At 35.9% G+C, this 8,877-nt stretch overlaps 1 protein-coding gene across 2 annotated transcripts in view; it reads left to right on the forward strand.

The window, feature by feature from the left end:
* The window catches only part of grik2 (glutamate receptor, ionotropic, kainate 2), a 236,771-nt gene extending 229,829 nt beyond the window's left edge, over positions 1–6,942 (forward strand). For both annotated transcript variants that reach the window (XM_084088605.1, XM_084088604.1), the window contains one exon: positions 4,569–6,942. In XM_084088605.1, coding sequence (XP_083944731.1) covers positions 4,569–4,733 — 165 coding nt within the window. In that variant the 3' untranslated portion in view covers positions 4,734–6,942. The remainder of the gene's footprint in view (positions 1–4,568) is intronic.
* Positions 6,943–8,877: the final 1,935 nt, after the last annotated feature.

Here is an 8,877-nt window from a genome sequence, read left to right on the forward strand (position 1 = left end):
TTAGACGCCTCTCACGGCTCAAACAAATAGGGCTGTGCAGCAAACTGAAGCTGCTCTTCTATAATATACATTGTGTGTCGGGTCAGGGGTTAGTCTTCCACCGTAAATCGATGCGTATGGTCGGTCGTCTGGCTGAAGCTAGTTATTTTAGATTATAAAGTTTTAAATATGGGTATTTTCCTTACACAAACACATGGCTTCACTTCAGAAGGCCTTTATTAACCCCCTGGAGTAAAAGTGGAGCACATTTATCATGGATGGATGCACTTTTTTGCGCTTCAAATTTTCTCCAGCCATTCACTGCCATTATAAAGCTTGGAAGAGCCAGGACATTTTTTAATATAACTCTGATTGTGTTCGTCTGAAAGAAGAATGTCATATACACCTAGGATGACTTGAGGGTGAATAAATCTGGGGCTAATTTTTCTTTTTGGGTGAACTATCCCTTTAAAGACATACATCATTCTTATGAAAATACCTGAGATAGCTTGATGAACACCGATATATTATGGCTATCATGTGTTTGTCTTCAGTTTCATCTCTATTTGCATGTTATTATATCCATATTGGCATTTCCTGAAACGTCATAAGTGAATCATTTTATGAATCTCACTTGTGGACTTTCTGCGCGAGGTATGAATCAGTGTGTACTGGGCTTCCAGTATGAATGAAACAGAATTGACATGAGAGTGTTTAGCGCTCCATATCGCCATCATCTCCCCATTTTGGGTAAAAATAGAAAAATAATACTAAAGTTTTTAAGCAAACTACTTATTTACTCTTACTTGAGTCATATTATTTTTCAGTACTTCTACTTGTACTCAAGTAAATTATTACTTAAGTAGCAATACTTTTACTTAAGTACAGTTTTTTAGTACTCTTTCCACCACTGGTCATCAAAAATATTGACTGAAAAACTACAGTTACCATAGTATACACAATACTAACATGAACCATTAATAAAAATGATCCTGATGAATAGAATGAACTGCAAGCAAATCCTCCCCTGCTAACACACAACATACTAGTTCCCTAAATCACTTTTTGGTCATTTCATGACTAATTGACTACATAACAACGACATTGCATGCTTGTAATTTCTTTTGCGCTTTATATACTTTTTATTCCGTAACAAGTTACAAAAATTACATTTGAATAATGACACTGACATATAGCCTGACATCTCATCTGACCGCAAATACTGAATCAGAACAAAGTGTTTTTTAAACTGCGTCTGGCAGAAGAGTCAACAGCTTCCACACACGTCTTTCAAAATAAAAGTCTCGCATCAGAAAAAACATTTAGAATTTAAATTTTGTTGTTGTCGTTGTTTCTTTTAGTACACACTCTCAAAACGGTCTTGCGACCCACTGGTTGAGAAACACTGGTGTAGATAATGTTGGTTAATGTTCTTAATGAGAGTTATTACATGTTAGAAAATGTAGTTTGTTTATAATGAGGGTCCCTGGGTTGGCTGCGAGTCTGGGTTCAAAGGTCCCAACACATGGTACACTTTACAATAAGGTTCCATTTGTTAATGTTAGTTAACTACATTAGTTAATTTTTCTTGATGTTAATTTCAATATGTAATCATACGTCGTTAACATCAAAAAATATTATTTAATGGACCTGAGCTAACATGAACAATGAACAGTTGCATTTCCATAATTTAACGTTAACATAAATACTATAACAAATGTAGCTATTGCTCATTGTTAGTTTGTTAGTTAATGCATTAACCAGCGTTAACTAAAACAACCTTATTGTAAAGTGTCTTAACATTTAAAATTTATGAAACGTATGGTGTCAAACAGAGTGTATGAAAACCCAAGATTGATGACTGATTTTGTCAGTGTTTTAATTCAATATAGCAATGCTATAGAATGCAAACACACGCTTGAGAGCATGTAAATCAGGTATCATATCTTGCAAGAGAAAATGATAGAGGCAATTAAAGTATTTTTGTAGAAGACTTGAGCTGCTGTCTTTTGTTCCGTTTTCTTCCTTCTAACTATTCTGCAGAAGAAAAAAAACATCACATGGAATTGGCTCTTCGTCCTCAGCAACACATTCCCACAGAAATTTGCATTTTATAATTGCCTCTATTTTGTAAGATTAGGAAAGAGCCAACAGTCTGACCAACAATCTTATAGCTTTAGATAAAAATGTATAAATGGTTCTAACATAATGTGATGTAGATTTTTTAGTGTTTTTTTTCCCTCCACCACCGGAACTCAAAAACAGATTTATTTACGTCTGGATAAAATAATTTACACTGTTGATAAAAGGTTCACAGGTTCAACATCAGAATGGTATATTGTTTTAGTAAATATGACAAGTATTGCATGAAAACGACTAAATATTTTGTAAAATTGCCCATGGCTTATTTATGGAGTTTATGAATATTTGTTCAATGCATCTTTATTTTGATAGTTTATGCTCAAATATAGATCACATACACATACACAAAGACACAAATAAATTAATGTTTAAATAAAAGGATTACTATAATGTTTCTGCTTCTCGTTTTCGTTTTTTACATTAATATTCCTCCACCTCTGCTTTCTGCTGCTGAATTTCAGTTTACTGTAGTTTGAACTGCTTAATATATGTTAACACTTTATTTTAATACCTCAACAGACATTCTACTGACTATAAGTAACTTTCCAAGTACATGCCAACTTATTCTGGCACACTTAACCTTAACCCACCAGTCTACTAATACTCTAATGAGAGTTAGTTAGTTAGTTAGTTAGTTAGTAGAATGTCTAAAGTGGACCTTAGAAATAAAGTGTAACCGAAATTCCCCCTGTCCGCACTGGAAGCATGTACATATGTAATGTATGTTTCCTCTTTTTTGTCTGATATCTTGATGTTCTATATCCAATTTGTGATTGACTTATTCACAACTTTCTGATGTTGTTGGATCCAAAGTAACATTTTAGTGTTTAAAGGTTGTTCTTTCATAGCCTTTTAACTTATTTTTAATTGGAGTATCAAATATATATATATATATATATATATATATATATATATATATATAATTATATCTGATTTATCTTCAAATTTCTGAGAATAAATTAAACTATTTTCATGTTTTTATTCCTGTGGGATACAATTGCCCCATAGACTTCCATTAGTGCAAATGAGGGAAGAGTCAATATTATTTCTTGTGGTAAAATCAACAACATGATGCTGTACTCAGAGCATAACTCATGTTGAACCCAGAATCTGAATTTTAAACATCAAAGTGTGTGTCAGCAATAATAAGCTAGTTGCTAATGTTCTGTTATTGGCTATTGTGGAGGATGTCGATATGAAGAAAGCAGATCATTGGGTAAGGACACTGATCGAAAGCACTTTATTATTTCATATCTTCATGTCACTCACAAACGCTGCAAATGAAGTCAGATCGTTCACAAAAGCACAAAGTACTTCCAGTGAGCAGCAAGATGAAATTATTCATCGCACATACTGCACATTTACTTTTTCGTGCATTACTGTTTATTTTATACTTATTGTTGCTCATTTTCAAACAAACCTGAATAAGTCATAAGGCTCTATAAAGGATGAGGCTTTTGAATAATGTGAATGTTAATAATTTACTAAGCTGAATTGCAGGATGACAATCACACGTTTGCTTGCTTCACTGTTATACAGCTGAAAACACCACCATTTGTTTCTTGTTTGGAGTGTGTGTGTGTGTGTGTGTGTGTGTGTGTGTGTACAGGTTTATATTACATTGTGGGGACCAGCCAGCGGATCCCCATGGGTACAAAAGCTTAAAAATCATACAGAATGAGTTTATTTTTAAAATGTAAAAATGCAGAAAGTTGTGTGTGATTGGTAGGTTTAGGGGTCGGGTTAGTGTGTGTGTGTGTGTGTGTGTGTGTGTGTGTGTGTGTGATGGGTAGGTTTAGGGGTCGGGTTAGTGTGTGTGTGTGTGTGTGTGTGTGTGTGTGATGGGTAGGGTTAGGGGTCGGGTTAGTGTGTGTGTGTGTGTGTGTGTGTGTGTGTGTGTGTGTGTGTGTGTGTGTGTGTGTGTGTGTGTGTGTGTGTGTGTGATTGGTAGGTTTAGGGGTCGGGTTAGTGTGTGTGTGTGTGTGTGTGTGTGTGTGTGTGATGGGTAGGTTTAGGGGTCGGGTTAGTGTAAGGAGACAGAATACATAGTTTGGACAGTATAAAAACTATTATGTCTATGGAGAGTCCCCACAAAGATAGCGTGTGTGTGTGTGTGTGTGTGTGTGTGTGTGTGTGTGTGTGTGTGTGTGTGTTTAATTGGCCATATGACCATACAGGATTTGAATCTGAAGGAAAATAATATGCATCAATAAATCATGCCGCATCCTGGCAGGAGGAAGAAATCTGCCACGGAGAAATGGCTTTCGTTATGTTGTGCATCCGCACGGACACCAGCACAATCATCCCATCCCGTCTCCATTTCCCCCGCTCACCCCTGCTATCCATCACCCCACACCCCCCCACTGACCCCGCTGTCCTCCACCTCTCCGCGATGTGTGTTAGACTTGAAGGAACATCCAGTCATCTGTGTGTTTCTGTGTGCGCAGAGATCCTTCTGCAGTGCCATGGTGGACGAGCTGCGGGTTTCCCTCAAGTGCCAGCGCCGGCTCAAACACAAGCCTCAGCCTCCCGTCATGGTCAAAACTGACGAAGTCATCAACATGCACACCTTCAATGACCGGAGACTGCCGGGCAAAGAGACCATGGCTTAACACGGACACCAGCTCGCTCTCTCCTGAGCCTGGAGACGGGGAGAAATCTGGGGCGGGGAGGACGTCGGTTTTCTATTCGGGGAAGGGATCTTAAATGTCATTTCAAACAATTAGTTATTGCAAACAACAGCAGAAACTGAAACATATTTCCTGTGGAAATAACTTGAATCTGGGCAAAATTTGAGTTCCCTCATGGCTCCAGATCACCACCAGAGCAAAGACTGAGCGGTAACTTTTAGCAGGAAATACACACAGCTAGAGGAGTGCGATGAGGGAGGTTTGTCTGCTCATTATGTTCGTATTATTTTAGGTTTGATGAGGCTGTTGTCTGTCCACAGAGATCAGTCGAGTCCTTTAGAGAGAACGAGGAGACGCGTCCTGATAAATACGGAAGATTTGAATACATACGGTACCTGTGCTACTTTTAGGAGCTGCTCGGAAACGGTTCGCAGGACTGTTTGCTGAGTGCCACAGCAATATCACTGAAATCATTCAACAGGTTTCTCTCTCTCACACACACACACACACACACACAAGCAATGGAAACAGGACAGAGCAACAGGCAATACACCACTTTCATTCGTTGGCATTTTCAGGCCCCCTGCTGAACGTCACGACGACTAATGATGAATCTCACGAAAACACGCCAGGCCCAAAACACATTTCAACCGAAAATCTAAAGACAAAAAATATAGAATCTATTTTAAAAAGGCCTTTTTTCAGGACCATTGCGTAAACATATTAAGCGTATTGCACAATTAAGCAATTTCTGTTCAGATATGCATTAAAAAGTCAGTTTTGTTCAGTAAAAACCCACTTAAAATAACAATCAGTAAACATTCTTAAAATAAGATACTTTTATTGGAGATGCAAAATTGCATAAGAAAATAAGACTTAAATTATGTCTGCAAAGTGAAACCGTATTGATTTTTCTTTTGTTGTTTAACACAAACCCCCTTTTTTGTAATTTACATTATGCTGATTAGTGATTCTCATTACAGAATATATAATGCAGTCAGCATTAAAGGCAGTAAAATGAGTGATAACAAATACAAAATATATATATATTTTACATATATATTATAGTAGTGAGTTTTTTTTCTTTCTTTTTTTTCATTGTAGTAAAAAAGAGGTAAATGTTTTAACTGTTATGACAATACTATCACAAATAATAAATAAAAGTAATGGTCCTAAAATAGGATTAATTTAATTTATGCTATGATACTTATTGGTATTGATTGTTTTTTTGTTAGTTTTTTGAGGTGTAATATAGCACCTGCTAATAAAATATCACATTTCGTGAGCTTCACTTGAAAAACTCTCCAAAATTTGGATAAATTCCTTAAACAAATTGCGAAATATTTATTAAAACATTTATCGTTTGGTTTACGAATGTTTCTTTTCTCTCTCTCTCTCTATGATGGTCACAGCAACTATAAACACACCTATAGCTGATATTAATATTTTGTCTGTATTTTTTTTTTTTTGATAATCACACTTCAGTTTAATGTCACATGTTTGTACTTTGTGATTTCAGAAACAGAATCCACATGTAAACTTGTGCAAGTGTAAGATTTCTATAAAAAATAATAATAAGGTGTTTTGTACAATTAAAGAATATCAACATTTTGTAATAATTTTTATCAACACAAATCAATCATTGGCATCTCTCTCTCGATGCGGGGGGGTGGTCGTGACGGGACGATGCGCTTCCCCACGGATGAGCCCCATGTGACGGATCATTTCACCTGGCCTCCATGAGGACACGTTTGTGCCAGCGCTCGTGACACACACACACACACACACGGGATGGGGAATTGTCCAGCATGCCTGGTAGTGTTGATGTGACACACACATTTTGGACAGATCCTATTTTTATCATGTAAAGGAAACATATTTAAAGAAAGATATTTTTACTTGAGATGAATAGAAACGACAAAACTGATTCAGACGTGTGATATATACATATATACAGAGAAGAGGACTGCTAATGTGCTTCATATTCAATGCCCCCGGTTTCTAATAGACTGCTAGTACTCAGTGCCGAGACGTTGTGTGTAAATGGTTTCAAATGGATACGATGTATTTAAAGATTTTTTCAGATACAAACTAATTTTGACCATATTGTGAAAATAAAATGAAGTGCACACAGTTTCCTGTCTTAAGTTGATGCACAAGTTTCAAGGAAGTAATAAAAAAAGTTAGCACACTTGGGTTGTGGTGTCCTTTGTTTTCCCTCTGTTTATTCAGGACAAACATCACTCGTTCCCACATAATCACCTCAAGGACATGATTTAGCTTCACTTACCGCAACACTGAAAAAAAACGTTCATTAAACGGAAGTTGTGATTGTCTTTTCTTCACTATTGTGATGTAGATCCACGTGAAATGGCCCTGGAAGAACAAATGTAGGGCGGGTTTGATGACAGGAATAAATTACATTTTACTATATTCACATAGAAAACAGCTCATTTAGATTGTAATACTATTTCACAGCATTACTCTTTTACTGGATTTTTGATCAAATAAAGGCAGCCTTTTATGAGCAGAAGAGACAAAACATCAAGAAATTTGAAATATTCCAAACATTTAGTAAGTAAATGGTAGTGTAAGTACACAAATTCAGTTTTGAAACACTGATTTTGAAACATGACACTCATTAAAACTGCTAATTGATAAATAGGATTTGACTTGATGAGAAGGATGCCAAGGGACAAAGCTTACTTGAGATGTCTAGATTCTTCTGCTCTCGCATCCACTATGATAATTAGCCAATTAATTCTATGTGGCATGAATGTTTGTTATCAGTTGCTGAGCTTTCACTCGCCCCGCCGGAAGTGTGAAGATTAGCGGCCAGCTAAACCCACCTTGTGTGAAAACATCAATCTGATAATGGAATTGCTGAGAATGGGCAACAGGGCCACACGCACACACACACACACGCACACACACGCACGCACGCACCACACGCACGCACACACTAAAAAATTTAAAGTGCTTTAATAAGCTAGTTTTTCAGCATAGGGAAAATAGCCCACATTATATGTTAACACAAATAAAAACTGATTAGAGTTCATAAATGCGATACACAAATGCTTTGCACCATATATTTTTTTTTAAAAAGTGAACGATTTTAAATCCACAGTAAACTTACAGTAAACACAGTGTTACTTAACTGTATGTTGTGTTACCATATGAGACATATGTGAAAAACATTTTTGTAAGTAAAAATGTATTACCGTTTAATGAAGTATACATAATGATAATATATAATGAATATATAATTTTACATGCCACTTAAAACGGTAATTAATTTGTACTTACAATTTTTTTTTCTTATGTGTTTATATATAAATATATAACTAAGACACAATTAAAACTGTATTTAATGTTTAAAAGTTAAATGTAATAATAATGCTTTACATTTAAATTTTATTATTCTAAAACATTTTCTAAAGCATATGACAAATATTTTTAGTAAAACCACCACAGCATAACACCACTTTTAGAGAAAATATGGATTTTTGCGAGAGGACGCAAAAGCATTGAAAAAGATTGTTTCCTCCCATCGCATATTTTTTCCACCACCATGTAGAAAGAAAGAAAGAAAGAAAGAAAGAAAGAAAGAAAGAAAGGAAGGAAGGAAGGAAGGAAGGAAGGAAAGGAAGGAAGGAAGGAAGGAAGGAAGGAAGGAAGGAAGGAAGGAAGGAAGGAAGGAAGGAAAGAAAGAAAGAAAGAAAGAAAGAAAGAAAGAAAGAAAGAAAGAAAGAAAGAGAAAGAAAGAAAGACTGTGCACTTACATTTTTACATTTGAAAATGAATCACTCTTCCCATGAAACATTTTGAATGACATAATCAAATCATGTGATTGATTTACATGTGACTACATTATATCCAATACTTTATACGATGGGCGGTCACTTCTGAGCTCTTGTGGCGCCACTTATATTTCCATGGTAACAGCGGCATCTCTGATTGGCCGGTCGCTCTGAGGTTATGGGTAGTGTAGTTCTTCACTGGAAATTCATCAATAAAACACAATAACAAGCTATGAAATCATGGTAGGTGTTATCCTTAAAATCAATTTCTCTATTGAGAAAAGAAATGGAAGATTTACCGCCAACTGTTGTGTTCATATCAAACT

This window comes from Abramis brama (assembly GCF_963993115.1).
Source record: "Abramis brama genome assembly, chromosome: 17".
Lineage (NCBI taxonomy): Eukaryota > Metazoa > Chordata > Actinopteri > Cypriniformes > Leuciscidae > Abramis > Abramis brama.